The sequence below is a fragment of the Puma concolor genome, chromosome B3 (genome assembly GCF_028749965.1).
Source record: "Puma concolor isolate L17-30 chromosome B3, mPumCon1.1.hap2, whole genome shotgun sequence".
NCBI lineage: Eukaryota > Metazoa > Chordata > Mammalia > Carnivora > Felidae > Puma > Puma concolor.
The window spans coordinates 130980778-131000850 of NC_141672.1; the positions used below are offsets into that span (position 1 = coordinate 130980778).

The 20073-nt window shown below is 46.0% G+C and overlaps 1 protein-coding gene across 4 annotated transcripts in view; it reads left to right on the forward strand.

The window, feature by feature from the left end:
• ADAMTS17 (ADAM metallopeptidase with thrombospondin type 1 motif 17) overlaps positions 1-20073 on the forward strand; it is a 345249-nt gene that overhangs the window by 207732 nt on the left and 117444 nt on the right. For all 4 annotated transcript variants that reach the window (XM_086711412.1, XM_086711414.1, XM_086711413.1 and 1 more), the window contains exon 13: positions 12307-12473. In XM_086711412.1, coding sequence (XP_086567538.1) covers positions 12307-12473 — 167 coding nt within the window. The remainder of the gene's footprint in view (positions 1-12306; positions 12474-20073) is intronic.

Below are 20073 nucleotides of genomic sequence, written 5' to 3' on the forward strand. Positions count from 1 at the left end.
ATGCCTTGGCTCTACCCACTGTTCTCATCCCAGCTGCTTTCTGCCCACCCACTCCTAAAGAACCCCTAGTTCAGAAAGCCAAGTTAACGTGCTTCCCTGGCCTGGCCTGCTGTGGGATTTCATGGGCTGGGTCCTCACGCTATCCCTCCACACCCAGTGGCCTCAAGAGAGAGGCTGTTCCAGAAATCCCAAAGTTGTAAAAATCTTCCATTCCTCTTCTTTATCAGGTGCCCTTCCTCCCCACCCAGTGGTGGTCATGGACTTTATCTCTCCTTGCCCCTCTTCCTGTGTTTTATCATTGAGGAATGGGGGGGATTTGTCAGGCTACCACCAACAGGCCACTGAGGGGTATGCAGGTCTTAGCACATCAGATGGCTATGGGCACTGACACATCCCTGAGAGGGAAGTCTTTATGTCTGATCTCTGTCATCCAACAACATCCTGTGGGGCAGGCAATGGTAGAAGGACCAGAAAGAGAATATTGGTGTTCTCAGGTGTCCTGGCTCCTGTGCCCCTTCGCAATGACACCTTTCCAACATGGTGCCTTCACACACCTTGACAAGGCTCTGACTCTGGACTAAGGACTCAGCTAGTTATAGGCTTATAGTGACAAGCAAAAACAGATTAAAAAGTCCTCGCTGACTTCTCTTGGTCTTCTCCTGGACCTGACCCTTCCCAGACTGATCTCTCCTCCCAGCCCACTTCCCCACTCAGTTCATAGCACCACCCTCTGTGACATTGCCACAGTCCAAAGCCCCTGAGTCTGTGAGTGGTCCTCTTGTCCCCTCTCTTCCTCCTCCGTGTCCTCTCAGGGGAAGAATGGCAAATACAGTGAGCCCACACCGTGTGCCACGTTCCCTCCTATGCATTTACAGAAAGTGAATCATGTAAAAATGCTGCCCTATGAGGATAGGTATTCTTTTTGGCCCCACTGATTAGAAATTGAGTGGTAGAAAGGTTAGGTAACTTGCCCGTGGTCACACAGCTGGTTTAGAACCTAGCAACGAGGCTCCATTGTTCTTTCAGACCTTTTGCACTGGCCTCCCTGCTTCCCACATGCTCCTTGTCCCCCAGATTCATTTCCCACACAGAGCCAGAGAGATCTACTTAAGCATAAATCCAGTTATATTTCTTCCTGCTTCAGCCCTGTCAATCATTTCCCTCTGCACTTAGAATAAAATCCATACTCTTGACCATGGCCTCTGTATTCATTTCCTGGGGCTGCTGTAATAACTGACCACAACTTGGTGTCTTAAACAGAAATTTATCCTCCTCTCCCCATTCTAGAAACCAGAAGTCTGAAATCAAGGTATTGGCAGGATTGATTCCTTCTTGAAATTGAAGAATTCATCCCACCCATGCCTCTCCCTGACCTTCTGGTGGCTTCCGGTGCCCTTTGGCATTCTTTGCCCCTGTAGACTTGCCTCTGGTCTCTGCCTCTGTCTTCACATGGTCTTCTTGGTGTGTCTTCTCCTCTCCTAAGGACCCCTGTAGTTGGATTTAGGGCCTACCCTAATTCAGGATTACCTCATCTCATGATTAAGAGATCCTTTTGTTTTGTTTTGTTTTGTTTTGTTTTGTTTTTAATGTTTATTTATTTTGAGAGGGAGACACAGAATCCTAAGCAGGCTCCAGGCTCCAAGCTGTCAGCACAGAGCCCGATGTGGGGCTTGAACTCATGAACCAGATCATGACCTGAGCCAAAGTCGGATGCCCAACTGACTGAGCCACCCAGGCACCCCAAGAGATCCTTAATTACATCAACCAAGACCCTTTTTCCAATTAAGGTCACATTCGAAGGTTCTGAGTAGGATTATCTTGGAGGGGAAGGGGCCACCATTCAACTCACTGCAGCTTCCTTTCTGTCCTCAGATACAGCACTTCAGGCTCCAAACACTTGTCAGTATTCCTTTCCCTCTCCCCAGCTTGCCTGTGTCTCTCCTTGGGTCTCTAACTAAATGTCCTCTCAGGCCTCCTTCCTGAGAACCTTGCACCAGACTGGGTGCCTGCTTTACCCTCTCTCTCAGCACCCTCTTTCTACTTTACAGGTATGATAACAATTTGTAATTACTCTTTTGTACTTGCTCGCTTGTTTTCACTCTGTCCTCCCCCTGCTGGCCTCTGGGCTCCATGAAGGCCACACCTGTCTGGGCACCATTCTCCTTTCTGTGCTTATAGCAGAATGGTCTTCAATGATCTGCGCTTCCTACCTCATCACTTGGATGCATGCTGGCTGAGAAAAAGCAGTCTCTGCTTTTCTACTGCCCCAGAAGACACACTTCATACTGTTCTCCCCCCCCCAAACACAAAGGTTATTGTAAATTATTATGCCAAGAAGGTAGATCACCAGCTAGCCCCCCCTTTCTTGTACTGTCTCACCTCACTGAGGCCTAGATGCCGTGAACAGCCATGAGTGGGGTTCAGGTTCCCCTACACATGAGGGTCACCTTCTCACACACCTGCCCAACCCTGGCGAAGTTGTAGGCCACAACTAGGGAGGCTCAGGGCCCTCTCAAGAACAAAGTCCAAAATGTAGCCCAGCCTTGTTTACTCCATGTGACAGAAACACTATGTCTTTGCATTTGTAATATTTATGCCTTGGTAGCCTGTCCAACCTTTCGTAATAACAGCATAGATCTGTTTTCCGTTCTGGAAAGCAACAACAGGCTCTTTCCCCCAGGTAGTTTCTATAAGGTTCCTTCCCTTTCAGGGAACCACCCCAGGTGAATGGGAAGAGAAGTGCCCAGTCCTTGGGTGGGTGGTTTAGCAGCAGCCCCAGGTGTTTCCGGGGGAGATGCAGACAGCGTTTTACGAAGTCCAGGCAACAGTTGTTAACCTGCTTTGCAGAGAAACCTGACGTGGTGATTGTTACAAAGCACAGCTGATCGAGGACCTGGAGCCAATCTCTGACCAAAACAATGTCCTCTGCCTGGCTCACTCCTTAAATCACCAGGCTCGCTGCCTTGAGATTTCCCAAGGATGTCCGAATCACACTGCTATGAACATCTCGGACTTGGAACGCTCCCACCAACCTCTCCCTACCCAACTCCCCCCACCCCCCACCCCCCACCTCACTTTGTATTCCTGGCTCCTTCCCCGTCTTCTGCAGCTGGTTTATTCACTGTCCAAAAATACTGGCAAGAGAGTCCGCTCCCCCACCCCACCTTTTTCTCTCTCTAGCCTTGGTCTTTACAGCTCTTGGAATTCGTATTTCTTGCCAGCTGACATCAAGGCCTTGGGGACCATCCGTATTTTTAATCCAGCTTCCTGGGCTCGCCCCTTCCTGCCATAATTTTGTGTCACTGTGGGTGGTAGTTTCTGCCAAAAGACTGCAAGGCAGAAAGTTCATCTCCAATTTGAATTCTGGTACCCCATCAGGAGGCTTGTGTTTCAGGGAGAGGGCTGGAGAAGTAGGGTCAGGAGAAAGGGTTCAGATGGTCTTGTGTGAGAAGCCCGCTCTGTCAGAGAAGGACCAGAAGGTGAGTGGAGCATAGATACGGAATGCGCTGGGGTTAGCACACAGCATCACCCCATGAGCATCCAGAAGGAGAACAGTGAGCCTCCTAAGACCAAGCAGGAAGCCTTGGGGTGGGATGTGAAGCTATATGCCTATACTTGCTTTTTGCTTCCAAAGCAAAGCCCCCATGTGTCTACTTTCAAAATGCCAGTGACCTGGTGTTCCCACGGATGGATTTTTAAAAATCTCAGTCTTCTACACTTGAGCCTAAGTTACATGTGTTACTTGGATACCTCGAAGGGGAGGCCTTAAACCTGGGATGTCTGCTGCCCTGAAAGGGCGTTAGCAGCCCCACCCTACCCCTGACACCTGGAGCTGTTGTCTGTTAAGCAGTCTGTGCCTCCAGATGGTGAGCAGGTCTGAACCACTTTTGTGACTTTATCTTATAATCTATCTTCATTGAGTAGAACAGAGCAAAAAACATGTGTCACTCAGTTGGAGTGTCTCTCTTCCTCTTTTCCTGATTCTATGTGTTTATCCACCCCTGAGGGAAAGTGCCTTGGGTTCCTGTTCATCTCAGTGACCCCTTGTCTTGTCCCTGCTCTGCCCTGGGGTCTGCCCAAGGCACTTCAGACCCCGTCCTAACAAGCCACAGTCCTGCCCTTTAGGAGCTCACCTGTCTCTCCACACTTTCAGTCTCTCACCAAAGCCTCTCTACCTTATTGTTTGTCCTTATTTTTAAACATCCTTATCAAGGGGGGCACCTGGGTGGCTCAGTTGGTTGAGCGTCTGACTTCGGCTCAGGTCGTGATCTCACAGTTGTGAGTTCGAGCCCCACGTCAGGCTCTGTGCTGACAGCTCAGAGCCTAGAGCCTGCTTCAGATTCTGTGTCTCCATCTCTGCCCCTCCCCTGCTCATGCCTCTGTCTCTCTCTCTCTTTCTCTCAAAAGTAAATAAACATTAAAAAAAATCTTTATCAAGGTATAACATAGAGAAATGGGCACCTGTTCTAGAGCATGCTTCCTGCTTCAGTACTGCCCATCTAGTCAAGTGTGTGTGTTGGGCAGGTGTATGTTCACAACGGGTAGGAGTCATTGCCTCCTAATGTGCGTGTATGTGACCGAAGGAGGGTGTGGTTTTGCAGAGCAACCCTACCATATCCACTGCCGTGAGCCACAGTGGGCTTCCACTTGCTCTCAGCGTCGCCAGTGCCCCATATCGTCAGTCTTTTCCACGTTGGCCTTTCTGGTGGGTGTAGAGTGGTATCTCCCTGGGGTTTTCGTTGGCATTTCCTTTCCAAGTAATGAGGCTGAGCATTGTTTGTGTCTGTGTTTCCCATTTGGATATCTTTTCTTATGATGTGCCCATTCAAGTCATTTCATTTTATATCTGATCTTCTACTTTATTCATGTTTATAAAGTCCCAACAGAGGGGCGCCTGGGTGGCTCAGTTGGTTAAATGTCCAACTCTTGGTTTCAGCTCAGGTCACAATCTCACAGTTTCATGAGTTTGATCCCCGCATCATGCCCTGCACTGACAGGGTGGAGCTTAGTTGGGATTCTCTCTCTCTCTCTCTCTCTCTCTCTGCCCCTCCCCCCACTCACGCCATCTCTGTCTGTCCCAAAATAAATAAATAAACTTAAAAAAACCAACAGAGTACAAGTAGAAATTGAGGATTGATGTGAGAGAAGCCTCTTGAAAAGTCCATCACATCCCAGCTAACTATACTCGTAGGTCAGGCTGGCTTCAGCCTCACAACAGCTGATGGGCAGCCCCCTTGCCAGCCTGCTCCGGCTGCATCCAGAACCTCTTGGGAATCACACCTCTTATCTCCACCTCTTACCCACTGAGCTTTGTTCTAACATATTAGATCTTTGATTTCCTCATCTGAAGGATGCAGGCAGAAACCCCTTCAGATGTCTTGCATAGATTTATCAAGGTAATGGTTCTAAAGAACAGGTAACAGGTAAGCCCTCTGGCCATATTAGTCTATAATTGCAGTGTATGTTAAAGTGCCTCTTTATATATAAGCTCTTCACCTGTGTCCTCAGCTGACCACACCTCACCTCAAGATGAGATTTCAAATTACTGTGTCATATCCCCATCTATTTCCGTGAGTCCTTGTGGGGCTATGGAGCCTGGCAGGCTTGTCTGTGCCTTGCAGCCCTCTTAGGAAAGGCTGAGGGAAGGACATAGGCCTACTTTTAGCCCTCAAAAAGGAACAGTTCTTTTCTACCAGAATTCTGTTATTTCACCTGTCCCTCATTTTAGCCATGTCAAGCTTGGTTTCTGTTGTTTTGGTTTTCCTAGGTGTCTTTTTATTTTATCCATGCTGTGTAGCCAAGAGAATCTTACCAGAGTGAATGAGAACCTCAGCCCTCTGCTCCTCAGACATGGGGAGAGTGATCTCTCCTGCCTGTGTCTGCCAACCCCAATACAGCATGCCCTAAAGCCCTTGTGTCCATACAAGTGAAGCTTGGCACACTCACATGACATGGGTTCCTTGGTGAAGTTGGCCCCCTCCTTCCAAGTCCTCCCACCACAGAACTTCAGTTTGTGGACCACCCTGTCACACACACCCTTCCCACACATTGATTCTCTTCTCTCTTCCTATATGGAGGGTGTCTTTCTGTTGTCTCACACCAGTGTATACCTGGGAAGCCATCACTGGTGTCGTGGTAGCTCTCAGATAACCCAGATTATAGACACAGTCATGAAGAAGGAAGGGGCTGGCCATGGATTGACATACTGGGATGATTTGGGTAAGAAATCATGCTACTCATGGATTGCTTCTCTCTTTTTCCTATGTTGTTCAAATAATGACCCAAAGGAAAACAAGAAAAATCAATGCTTTGAGTCATTTTCTTTTTGAGCAGGAAATTTTAATGTAAAAAAAAAAAAAAAAAAAAAAAACATTAGCTATAACAGGTGATTGGACAAATGGGAATTAACTGCTAAGAGATAAAGAGAACACCGGAAGAGCACTGAAAGAGCAAATATAAAAGTGGCCACTGTCATTGGATCTGAGGCAAAGTACCCAAAGAAGGAACAAATACAGATGAAGGTGCCCATCTCTCCCTCCCTCCCTCTCCCTCCCTCTCCCTCCCTCTCTCCCTCTCTCCCTCTGCCTCTCCCTTTCCTTCTCCCTCCCTTCCTCCCTCTCTCTCTTTCTCTCTCTCTCTCTCTCTCTCTGTCTCTGTCTCTCTCATACACACACACACACGGGTGAGATTCCTTGGACTTTGTTGGAGTGGATGAAACTAAGGCTCATTGGATGAGGGAGAAGTTTGCAGAGATGGCGCACTGGTGGAACCCTCTGGAAAGTCACACTAAAGGGTGTTAGGGAAAGCTATCCAAGGGGAGAAACTACACCTGAAACCAGGCTGGGAATTTCCCCAAAGCATTGGTGTTCTTGGAAGTTGCCCTATGGGATGAATGCTGCCCTAGGGAAGTAGCCTGCATCACAGGCCACTGCAGGCGTCTGCTGAAAGGAATTAATTACCAGAACCAGAGAGAAAAGTCTGTTCTTTCTCTAGCATCACTCTAGTGCTTACAAAGCTTAGCATCATGCCTGCTTGACTGGAGATCTTTAATTCCTTATATGGCCTTAAGTCACCATCTAGCATTTTCTCATTTGAACTGTGAAGGACTCTCTAGTATTTTGTGTAGAGCAGGTCTGGTAGTAAAAACAAACAAACAGGGGCACCTGGGTGGCTCAGTTGGTTGAGCGTCCGACTTTGGCTCAGGTCATGATCTCGCAGTCTGTGAGTTCGAGCCCCAGGTCGGGCTCTGTGCTGACAGCTTGGAGCCTGGAGCCTGCTTCAGATTCTGTGTCTCCCTCTCTCTCTGCTCCTCCCCTGCTCATGCTCTGTCTCTCTCTGTCAAAAATAAGATAAACATTAAAAAAATAAAAACAAACAAAAATGTCCTCAATTTTTACTTATCTGGAAATGTCTGAATTTCTCCATCATTTTTTTGAATGACAGTTTTACTGGATATAGAATTCTTAGTTGATAGATTTTTTTTCTTTGAGAACTTTGAATGTATAAAGCCACTGCCTTCTCGTCTCCAAAGTTTCTAATGAGAAATAGGCTCATAATTTATTGAGATTGTCTTGTATGTGGTGTTTGTTGACTCTCTCTTGCTACTTTCAAGATTCTCTCTCTCTCTCTCTCTCTCTTTTTTTTTTTTTTTGACAGTTTGATTGAAAAATGTATCAGTGAATTTATCCTACTGGGATTTTGTTGAGCTTCTTGGATTTGTAGATTCATGCCTTTCTTCAAATATGGGAGGCTTTCAGCCATTATTTCTTCAAATAATCTCTGTTCCTCTCTCTTCGCCTTCTGAGACTCCCATAATGAGTATATTGGCTCTCTTAGTCATTTACCACAGATCCCCTCTGTTTATTTTTCTTCATTCTTTTTCTTTTCACTCCCAAGACACAATAATTCAGTTGCCCTACATTTAAATTTGATGATTCTGTCTTTTGCCTGCTTAAATCTGCTTTTGAACCACCTGGTAAATTTTTCATTTCTGTTATTATATTTTTCAACTCTGGAATTTAATTTTTTATCATTTCTATCTCTACTGATACTCTCATTTTCTCATACATCATTTTTATTTATATCTTCCTTCAGTATTTTGAGCATTTTTAAGACAGTTGTTTTAAGTCTTTGTCTAATAAGCCCAACATCTGAGTTTCCCCAGACCCAGTTTCTGCTTATGTATTTTGTTCCTTTGATTGGACCATACTTTCCTTTCCCTTTGTATCCCTTGTGATTTTGTTGTTGTTGTTGTTGTTGTTGTTGAAAACTGGACATTCGAATCTTATAATGTAGCCTTGATAATCAGCTTCCCCCCGTCCCATGATTTGCTGTTTCTTTGTTGTTAAAAAGTTTCTCTATGCTGGGGATCAACCTTAAGCGAAAGTATAAGGTCTTCTCAAGCCTTTAATGAGACTTCATCTTTCCCTGAGCATACTTGGTGGCTTTCTAAATTTTCCCATATGTGCAGTTGCTTCTTAATGACTTAATCCTTAAATATCTGATTCCCAAAAGGGAGAAAAGAAGGGAAAAATGTATTGCTCATTGAAATTCCCTGGAAGTCACTTCAGCTCAGAGGAGTTGCAACAATGGTGGCCACCCTCTGTCCCCACATCTCAGAAATCAAAAGTAGCACTGAATAATCAGAACAGAACCCTAGTATTTGGAGAATAAGGTTCTCATTGTCCACCCTGGCTCCAGCCAGCCACATCAGGAATACAGGCACAGCTGCCTGCTGTGGGGCTGGAGTGTGGAGGACAGATAGCCACTACCACAATAAAGGCTGAAATTTATCTAAATTCACCACAGCTTACCAGCCAAACTTTTTCCAGTAGGTTGCACGCTTTCAAACAGACTCCAGAATTTCAAAATGGTCACTTCAAACAGTTTTTGCCAATACAATTATCATCTAAGTGGAGAAATGGATCCCTGGTGCTTCCTCCTCCACCATCTTCCTGACCTTGCTCTGTCTTTTGGTCATTTTTTAAAAATTTTATTTTCTTTAATGTTTATTTTTAAGAGAGAGAGAGAGAGACAAAGCATGAGCAGGACAGGGGCAGAGAGAGGGAGACACAGAATCAGAAGCAGGCTCCAGGCTCTGAGCTGTCAGCACAGAGCCCGACATGGGGCTCAAACTCACTAACCACAAGATCATGACCTGGGCCCAAGTTGGACGCTCAACCAACTGAGCCACCCAGGCGCCCCTATCTTTTGGTCATTTTAAGATAAATTTTGATAATATAGTTCAACTCAGTCTAACTACCGTTTGTTAACGGTTTGTTAACTTGCCTGTGCAAGTTTCTCTGCTAAAAGCTACAGAAAAGTAGGAGGAAGACAGTAATCTAGCTCACCATTTCACAAGGTTGATGATAAGCAGTATAGCAGAGAACCAAGCCGGTTCAGGACAGGCAGGCTCCAGGTAGAAAATAAAAAGAGGCTGCAGGGTGGAGATGGCCTCAAGGATGGACAGAGAGTCGGGGTGGGGGGTGGAGAAGATGGGACAGTGAGCTAGATGGGTGGCTGAAAGGGGACTTGCCCGTGGGAGAAGGGACAGGGAGAAGAAACAAGATAAACAGAGTTCAGGAAGAAAGCACCCTGAGGCACATGAGGAATGCTTCCAGACCCACTTTCTCCTGGATCCAGGAGTTTTCTCATCCTGTCTAATCTCTCCACCAACCTGCTATTAACCATAAAGTTAGTTGGTTTATGAGGGTCAGTCAGATGCAAACCTGGAAAAAACAATTGACACAGGTGGGTACAATGGAAGCTAAAATAAAGCTCAGTGACATCTCAGGAGTGTAATTACATGATGTGCACAGATCTCAGTTCACACCCTGAAGTGTGTAGGAAAACATAGCTTTCTTTATTTTTCTAGAAACCAATTTTTCATTTGCATTTGTGTTTTTGATTTTTTTTAATTTGTGTTTTTGAACTCCATTCTAGTCCATGTTGGATTCTTAATCACTTCCGGAGTTTTTGCCCCATTTTCCCTGAGTCTGCAGCTAAGTTCAGTGATCCTTGTGTCATCTGGTGTTTGTCCTCTAGGGCTGCCATGACCAACTGCTACTAACTGGGTGGCATAAACAACACAAGTTTTTTCGCTTCTAGTTCTGGAGGCCAGAATTGCCAGATCAAGGTCTTGGAAGGATTGGTTCCTTCAGAAGGCTGTGAAGGAGAATCTGTTCCTTGCACCTCTCCTAACTGTTTAGTGGCTTGCTGGTGATCTTTGTCGTTCCTTAGAGTATAGAAACATCACCCTGATTTCTGTCTTCATCTCTGCATGGTGCTCTCCCTCTGTGTTTCCATCTCCATATTTCCCCTTTTTATAACAAGACTAGTCATATTGGATTAGGAACTCACCCTGCTCTGGTATGATCTCATCTTAATTAACTACATCTGCAGTGGTCCTATTTTTAAATAAGGCCACATTCTGAGGCATTGGGGTTAGGACTTCATATGATTTTAGGATGGACACAATTCAACCCAGAACTTCTCACCATACAGCATCTGTAGCCTTACCCATCCCTTCTCTGATCCCAGCCATGGGAACTTGTCTATTACAAAGAAGATGTCCTCCTGCTGGTCCGCATGGCTTTTCCCCTCTCTGTGTCTTCCACAGTGTGCTTTGTGGCATAGGAGCCCATTCATCTGTTCACACTTGGTATACAGGCCCTAGGTTCTTGGGGAGGCTGTCTGAGACTCTCTCTATGCCATGCAATCATTTCTCTGAGATCCAGCTGCCTGCCTTGTGCTCTGGGAAGCAAAAAGAACAAAAGGTCCCTCTGTTCTCAGATTCTGTAAACCTCAGAGAGGTTCTGCTATTTCCTAACTTGGAGATCAGAACTCAGGGTCCCTCTCTAGATCCACCAGTATGTACCCTCTCACAAGGCTGTCACCATGCCCAGGTGAGAGAGATGTTGTCTGGTGTATATGAAATGGTCATAGGGGTATGAAAGAAGCCTTTCTTCCCATTCCAGACGTTTTCTCCAACACATTTATGCAGACAAAGAGCTGGAAAACAATGGCCCATGGACCAAATCTGGTTCATCACCTGGTTTTCTAAATAAGGTGTTATTTGCGCACAGTTATGCCCTTTTGTTTATGCATCATCTCCGGCTTCTTTTTTGCTACAGTGGCAGAGTTGAGTAGTTCCTACAGAAATATTCACCATCTGGCCCTTTGCCAAAAATGTTTGTAGAGCTCCTGGTGTAGACTTTTGTGACACAAAAGCCTGAGGACTTCTGCTGTGATATATCTCTCCTCATGTGATCAGAGGGTGGCCTCCAGTTGTCTAAACACAAGGAATGGCAAAGGGAGGAAAAGAAATACTTAGTATGAAATGGTTAATGTGTCAAAAATATCTTGCCAACAGGTAAATGCAATTTGTGAGAATCCATTGAGCAAAACAATTGTGATTTGCGTTCTTTTCTCTTGAATGCTCAATTTCAGTAAAAAGTACAGGGAGAAAATAGCGGTACTCCATCATGGTGACTTGGGTCTCGTGGAAATGAAAGGAGCCACTGAGGTTGCTCGGTTCAGAGCCTGATGGGGACACCCCAGGGCCTCATGGAAGCGGTGGGCAGAGCCACGTTTCAGCCACAGCTGGACCAGCATCCTGTTGTTCCTCCTAAGTGCCCCTCACACACATGGGCTAGGCCAGAGAACATAGCTGAGTCTCCGGGACTGCTTAGAACCCCAGTCTAAGCACAGAGCTGGGACCCATGCCGTGTCATTGATCACATTTGGTCTCACGCTTGCCCCAGCAAAGGTTGCAGAGCCCGGATCTGACCAGTCTCCACCCAAAGCCCATGAACAAGTTAATTAATCATTCTGATTCTTTTTATTATAAAGTAAACGAGCTATTTACTCATACTTAGCGACCTCCAGAATGTATGCAGGAGCCATTTAAAGGCCTTTGTTTTATAGAAAAATAAAACAAACAAACAGACAAACAAAAAAACCCCACACACTAAAAATTCCCCTTTGGGTTTTCAGTGTTACAGATGGCCAAGTTTTAGGTTCAGATGAAAGACACAATTTGTGGATCTTGCCGAACTTATACTCACTGTATTCTATTTCCAGATGACCCTGATTTACAGTTCTTGGATGCATTTTTCTGATGGCTCACTTAAACATGCCGTCAGCACGGGGCTGGGATTGCCGAGATATGGTGTGTAAGAGCAGAGGGAGGGTGCTTTGGAAACTTTGCCTGGCCCCTCCCCCTTTTGGCAAGAGAGGCAAAATCCAAACGCCCCTGCTGTTTCCACAGCACTGTCTGGTTAACACAGACCTTTCTCTTCCTTCTAGCCCTGGGCCTGGAGGCACGCACTGCCTGGGCGCCAGTGTGGAGCACGCCGTCTGTGAGAACCTTCCCTGCCCCAAGGGCCTGCCCAGCTTCCGGGACCAGCAGTGCCAGACGCATGACCGGCTCAGCAGCAAGAAGAAGGGCCTGCTGACAGCAGTAGTGGTTGATGGTAAAGGCATATGGCACGTCCTTTCACAGTGCCCCCCCCCTTCTCCAAGAATGTAAACACCTCCTGGGAAAACCCACAGGGCCCCCCCCTTCCCAGCAATCCATCCAACAGGACGCTCCAGTCCTGCTACCCCAGGCAGCAGTGGGCCCGCTTCTCGAACAGTGGGGTTGAACTTGGATGACCCAGCCCTGGGAGATTTCTTAAAAGCAGCTGTGAGGCGGGCAGCAGACCAGAATTGTCCTGCACCCCCGATTTGCAGCGAGGCGGGTGTGCTGGCGGCCTGCCGCACGGTGCCATGTGCTGAGGGGCCCAGGGCCAGCTTTGAGGAGAGCAAGGCTCTGCAGGGACAGGATGGTGGGTCTCTGTGTCTGCTGTCTCTATTTCCAAGGTTGATGCTTTCTTGCATTTCTTTCTCGGTTCGTTTTGGGGTTGGCTTTTACTCTTTGCCTAGAGTGTTTGGAAAAAAAAAAAAAAAGTTTGGAGGCCAGTTCACAACTCGCCGAAGACGATGATAGGCACAGGTCACGTTTTCCTTCCAAGAGATTTCTCCCAACTCAAGGGAGGCTTCCCCGTGGGCCGCTGCAGGCATTTCCAGTGGCTGATAAACTTCTAGGTGGTATATCTTGTCTGTAGGATTTGTGATGTCTATTTATCATTGATAAAGACTGCCTTCCCCCCCAACCTCCCCCCCCCCCACCCACCCACACAGCCTCCTGTGGCCATGGCCTAGTTCAGGGTTTTTTAGACTTTTGTCTCCTGGAGATAAGACTGTATTGTAATGATGACAATATGGTCCTATTTGTTGAGCACATCATATGCCAGGCACAGGTTAGCGCTGCATACATCATCTCAATTAATATGCATAATGAGCCATGCAGAGAGGAGAGGTTACGGGTCATGGGACCTATCTGAGTCCCTGCAGCTGATAAGAAGCAGGGAGGGACCCCAGTTCTGGAGGAGGTGACTCAGAAAATAACCAGCTATCATCTGGCTTCCCATACTCGAGTAAGAGAGCATGACTTCAGAAGTATCAAGTGAAGAGGCTTTAATAAGAACTGCAGTGACAGAGTCTCTAAGGCTTCTGTAGGAGAATGAAGTTCCTGTGCCAGGTCTTAGGTTTCTTCTTTGTGGTTTAAAGAACTTCTAAAATCTATATGCTGCAGTCTGTTCTTACAGGGTCAAGTGTACCTAGCTGTAGGGGTAGACCCAGGCATCACAGGGAGTAATGGCCTCAGACCTGTCGCTTTTAACCCAGCAACCTGACCCACGTGCTTTGAACTGAGTTGTAAAATAACATGAGATGCTCTAAATCATCGCAGATAATACCGACCTGCTCAGCTATGGGCTCATTTAAAAGCATCTGGGAGCTCCCCAGACCTTTTCCTTTTTAAAAAAGAACACCACCGTTTGGAGCTGTGTGATTGTAGGTATACCATCACCTAACCAAGACTTCAAGAGAAGAGCGGACTCCGTACCCTCAGCTGTTTCTGCAGACCAAGGAGAGAGGAGGCCGAGCAGACTCGCCCTCCCCAAAGGAACACATGCAGCTGGACGCAGGGGCTCGCCCAGGATCCTCACTTCTCTCTGCCCGGCCATTCCTCAGATGCAGGAAGACACAGGAGGCTTCCACATGTCACGAGCACATTCAAGCCCCTAATCTGGAGGGAGCAAGCCCCAAGCAGAAGCTGTTTCCAGCACTGCAGTCAGTTCTGATGCGGAGCAGACTTGTTTCCAAACCATCAGCCATCCCAGCCTGCTGGGTAAAGACTCCTTAGGCCCTCTGTCGTGTCCTCTGCTGCTTGTCAGGAGCAAAAAGAGGTCAGATCTAAGAAAGACTCACCCATTTCCACCCAGCTATGCACACAGAGTTGTTATTCTTTCCTTGGTCTGCTTCAGCCTTCAGTTCTCTTTTATTCGATGCAGAAATCCCACTTAAATGGCTGGTTTTCCACAGATTTCTCCAAGTCCAGATTAAGCTTCTATTTTACTTGTAACCACTTTTGGATCACTGAGCTCTTTAGTTCTCTTATCATCACAGTGGCTGAAACTGATGTCTGCCCTGGAACCCCCTCCAAAGAAGCTTCTCAGGGCAGCGATTTGGGGAAGCTTGCCGGATTCAGAATATGTTCTTGCCCACTCACTTTTCATGTCTCTCTACCAAAACCATCAATAATTATAGCCAGAGTGCTACTGCCTTTGATCTGGAAAGTGCTACCCTATTTGATAAGGACAGCTAGCGGGCAGTATGCATTTTGTCTTTGAAGGAGGGACCCCAAGTTCAGGGCTTTGCAAGGGTAGCTTGACACCTCCTCCTCCGGGGTGGAATTGTCATGACTTCTTGCATATTTGGTTTCATTTCCCTGTCAAATATAAACAGAAGCCAGCATTTGTGAAAGGAGCATTTAACAAGGATGAAAACAAAATAATAAATGGCCAATTCGGAGGGCAAGGGGGAGAATACAGATTATAAGTGCGTTCTTCTCAAAAATCAGCTTATAAAAGGCCCAATTCTAGCTCAGCCGTGATGGGAACGATTCCTGTGGTCGGGCTCTGGGCTCTCTCGAAGCCCATTATGACTGCCCTATTCATAGCATTGCTATCACTGCGGAATTCTTTGGCGAGTGACGCACAGTTCAAGAAAGGGGAAGCTATATTTTTTCTTTTTTCTCCTGCTGAAAAAAAAAAAAGAATTCTTGCAGAGGTAGATTTTCCAAGAGAGGGTTCAGGACCACAAATCCATACCACCTCCAAAAGAAGACAAAGGCTCTCCTTAGAAAATAGTTCTGGGTGGGAAAGCCTTTAGACAGAAACCCATTGAGATGCCCTGTTGCCAGACCCACCCCATTTCTGCTTTCCCCATGGAATCTCATTTAAGTAGAAACCTTCAGGAGTTCAGTCTTTCCCACCCAAGCCAGCAGGCCACATGCCCACTGAAGTGTCGGAGGGCTTGGCGAAGGCCATGTCTGGACGTGGAGGTGCATTCCCAGCGCCTCCCCAGCATGGCAGAAGCCACTCTGGGTCTTAGCCTTCCAGGGGCTGGAGGGTATGATGGTTAAGGACTCTCTGACTGCAGTTCGGCCAAGCTGACTCCACTTGCTTAATGAAAAAGAGAAAGTTGTTGCAAAGATGAAGGGTGTCTCAGATCCCAAGGGCCCGGATGAGGGTCTGAGGCCAGGGCCTCTGAAAATATCTGAACCCCCTCTCCATGCCCACCACAACTAATGTGTTTGTGAGTTGTATCTTCCTGCCCCCCACCTTCAGACTGGCTTTCTCATGATTTGTCCACATGCAGGCTGATGGGTCACCCACAGCACCTTTCCTGATAAAGGACCTTTATCCTTTATCTGAGCGCTTTGGGGCCAGATATGGCCAAACATTTTTGGTGTTAGGTAACAACAGTATATCGACCGTATATTACTTAATACTCCCAGTGGAGCCCTGGGAAGCACCCCACAGTCCAGGGACGCATGTGATGTCTCTACCAAGTAATCCATGAACAATCTCTAATGAGGATACTGCACACTACCAACAGCCTCATGTCAGTCAAGCCCAGTTTGGCTGCCAAATGTGTTTGCCACAAATATAAGAACATGCTTGCAGTTTCCAGAGCTTTTTGGAATTCTGGATTATGGATAAGGGGGTATAGACTTATTTCAGATCCATCAATCATGAACAGACACAGCTGTTCCATATCTGAATTTAGTGCTGATTTTTTCAAGAGGGAGACTCTGATTGGTCTACCTGTGGCTACACTTCGTCTAATCAATTGAGGCGTGGCTATGAGGTTGTGGTGGAGAAAAAGAACTGAGTGGCACAACTACAGTCAAGTGGCTGCTTCTGGTCCAATCAACTAAGGCTTGGCTTTGGAGTCATGGTGGGCAGCTTTGGGGATAGGGGACAAAGCAGACTCCTCAGCATGTACCCCCCCCCCCCCCGCCCACAAGATAGCCAGCCAGAGCTGGAGTGAGCACTTATGATGGCCTCAAAATTCAGTGGTGTCTCCACCTTAGTAAGACCTTGTAACCACTTGGCAGAGAGAACAGCAAGAGTGCCAGTAGCCACAAGTGTCCTTTTCATCATGAAGCACCAGGGGGAGTCCTCCAGGCATCCAATGAGCAGATATGATCAGGTGGCCCTCAAGCCCCTGAGCTCATCTCCCCTGCCCTGTGTGGTTTCTTCATCAAAATATGAGTCCTGGAGACAAGTGGGCCAGTGAGAGACCAGGATTTACAGCAGACAGTCCAGCCTCAATCAGAATTTCATCTTGGCACATATCAGCCAAGAGGGACACTCTAAGCTTCTTTCTTTGGAGTGGTTGTATAGCTTTTAAGATTTGACCTCCTTCTGTACTACTAAGAATGTAAGATGCTGTGCTCAGAGAAAATCACAGCACCTTATTTATCTGGAGGTTAATTGCCCATCCAATGGGAATATTCAGGGAATTTTGAGGGGCTTCTCCTCAAGTTTTATAAAGATTGTCCAGAGTCCCTTTGGGAGAGAGTACTACACCTTCCTAGAGGTGTGGGTTACCCTAAATTCTGAGCACAGACCTCAGAAAAGGAGATGGACAAATGGAGTTTCAGTCTGAGCAAAGGAAGGAAGTGTTATGTCTGAACGCTGTTCTGGAGTCTGAGTGCCCCCAGACTTCCCAAGCCAAGGAGGACAGTGTCTGCAGGTGCAAGAGTCCAGTGTGGATGGAGTTGAGTATACTTTCTTGCCTGGGGTCATTGCTGAAAATCCTCCATTTGAGGTCAACCCCCCTGCTTTGGAGAATCTCTACTTTCCTGTTTACACCAAAGGGCCCCCAAAAGTCTTCACCCCTCGAAGTCTGGTCTTTCTAACTTGTCTCAAAAGACCCTCTACTTTTTCAACCAAATCCCATTTCCATTTCTGCTCAAGTCAGAGTATATTCAGAAGCCAGAAACATTCATGAAACTAGTGGTTTGTTTTCAGTAACACCATTTTGTCTCTTGGTTTTTTTGGCCCCCAGTGTCTGAAAGAAAACTAGGCTGGCACAAAGAGGCTAGGGTCTGGCCCTGCCAATCAAGGGACTCTGGGTAGCCTGTACCTTTCCTGAGCTTCACATGCTCGTCTATAAGATGGAGCAATGACAGGGGCGCCTGGGTGGCGCAATCGGTTAAGCGTCCGACTTCAGCCAGGTCACGATCTCGCACTCCGTGAGTTTGAGCCCCGCGTCGGGCTCTGGGCTGATGGCTCAGAGCCTGGAGCCTGTTTCCGATTCTGTGTCTCCCTCTCTCTCTGCCCCTCCCCCGTTCATGCTCTGTCTCTCTCTGTCCCAAAAATAAATAAACGTTGAAAAAAAAAAATTAAAAAAAAAAAAAAAAAAAAAGATGGAGCAATGACAGCACGCACCTGAAGTGCACAGGTACTACTTAGCATGCTGCCTTGTACACGGAATATAATTAATGTTATTTATGATTTTATCAAAATCATCACCATTATTACTGCTATTGTACAAATCACTTCAAAGCTCAGTTATGCCAAGTATTGAGGCAGTTTAAAGGTAAAATGCGTAGTTTTAAGATTTCTTGGACCCAGGGGACCCTTCCTTCCTTACAATGTAACATTAGAGGAAGCCTACCTAGGATGTGAAGAAGATATACCCGTCAACTCAGACTGGGGGCTGTGGTGCTGCATTCTCCCAGTCATTCCCCAAGGTGCTCACAGGAAACCTCAAGGTCCCAAAGAGCACCTCAAAATTTTTGTCAGATGAGCCTCCCAGAACCTGATCTCAGTTTACATTTTAGTCTCCCATACCTCTTCCACTGGCTGCCTTCCTGGGTCATTCCACTTAAATGGAGGGACAACTGCCTCTAGCCTGCTAGCTGGGAAATGGGTCATTCTTTCCACTTAATGCCCTGTCCTCTGACAGCTCAGGTCTATTTCATGTGGCTTTTCACAGTCTGCCTCTTCTGGGATTTGCTGTGTACTTGTCCCTTAGACCACCAGGGCCTTGAAAAGCATACACTACTCATCTTTCTTTCCCCACAGTGCCACAAGAGTGCCTTGTGTGGTGGAGGGGCTCAATTCCTGTTTTTTGAATGAATAAACATTGAAACATCATTACTTTACTTACCTGGGAAACTACTCTTCACAGCAGTTTCCGCCCACAACTAACTGGAACAAACAAGCTGAACATTTCTACTGAACCTCTGTAGCTTCTCTCTAGTGTTATAAGACAAGACATCCCACTGGGCATGTTGGTCAGCAGAGCTCCATGAGAGAGGAGCTTTGGAAAGCTGCTGAAAATGGTGGTGGTTTAGTGAATGTCATTCAGTCATGAAAGCTGCAGAGCCTGGGTGAGATAGCACATCTGCTCTGATGAGAACTATCCAGCTGGAATGTCAAGGTCTTCTGAGGCCAAGTCAACTCCAGAAGCCTTTTTCTACCCCTGCTCTTCCTCACCTGAAACCAGTCGAAGGACCCAGTGGAGAAAGATCATGATGGAAACAGGGCCTGACAGAGGCAGCACAGACGTGCTGCTGTTTCTCTCTCTGGAGGTTTCCTTACAAAATAATCACATAAACATCATTGGAATTAGGTGACACAGAGAGAGAATGGTGCATTCCTCTTTCTCGGTTACATATGGAAGAACAAAATCCATTCATTTATTAAAAAAAGAATCTTGATTTTTCTGTTAAGATCAAGAACGAGGCAAGGATTTTTTTTTTCACCACTCCTTTTCAACATCATACTGGTAGTCCTAGCTAATGCAATAAGACAAGAAAAGGAAATGAAAAATACACAAATTGGGAAGGGAAAAATAAAACTACCTTTGTTTGCAGATGACATGATGATTTATGTAGAAAATCCAAAAGAATCAACAACAAAAAAAAAACAAAAAAAAAAATAGAAGAAAAGAAAAAAACTCCTGGAATTAGTAAATGATTATAGCAAGGTTACAAGATATAAAGTAAATGTACAAAAATCACTTTTGTGTATACCAGCAATGAGCAAATGGAGTTTGAAATTAAAAGCACAATACCATTTACACAAGCACCCAAGAAATGAAATATTTAGGTATAAATCTAACAAAATATGTATAAGATCTATATGAGAAAAACTCTAAGGAATGAATTTAAAAAATTAAATGGGGAGAAATTCCATGTTTCAATGGTTCATGACAAGAATCAATATTGTCATGTCAGTTGATCTTGTCAACTTGACCTATAGATTCAGTGCAATCCCGATCAAAATCCCAGGAAGTTGTTTTGTAGATATTGAAAAACTAATTCTAAAGTTTATATGGAAAGATTAAAATATTTACCAAGTCCTTCTGCAATCCAGGTCCTGGACCTGGCCTGAGGACAAGAGAGAAAATCTCAGTCCCTTGTCCTCCAGGGGCTCCAAGTACTCTCAGTTCTTCAAATCCAAAGATAATAATTAAAATCCATCCCTTTCAAACTCTTTTAGCAATGGAACTCACCTTATAAGAAATCCTCTTGTATATGGAAGTTACTCAAACAATTATAAAACAATAGGATAATAGTTAAGGGCTTTAATGGAGGCATAAGCAAAGTGCAGAGGGAGATTCCATGTCAGAGATGGCATGAGAGGAGAGAGCTCTGGAGTAGAAGCT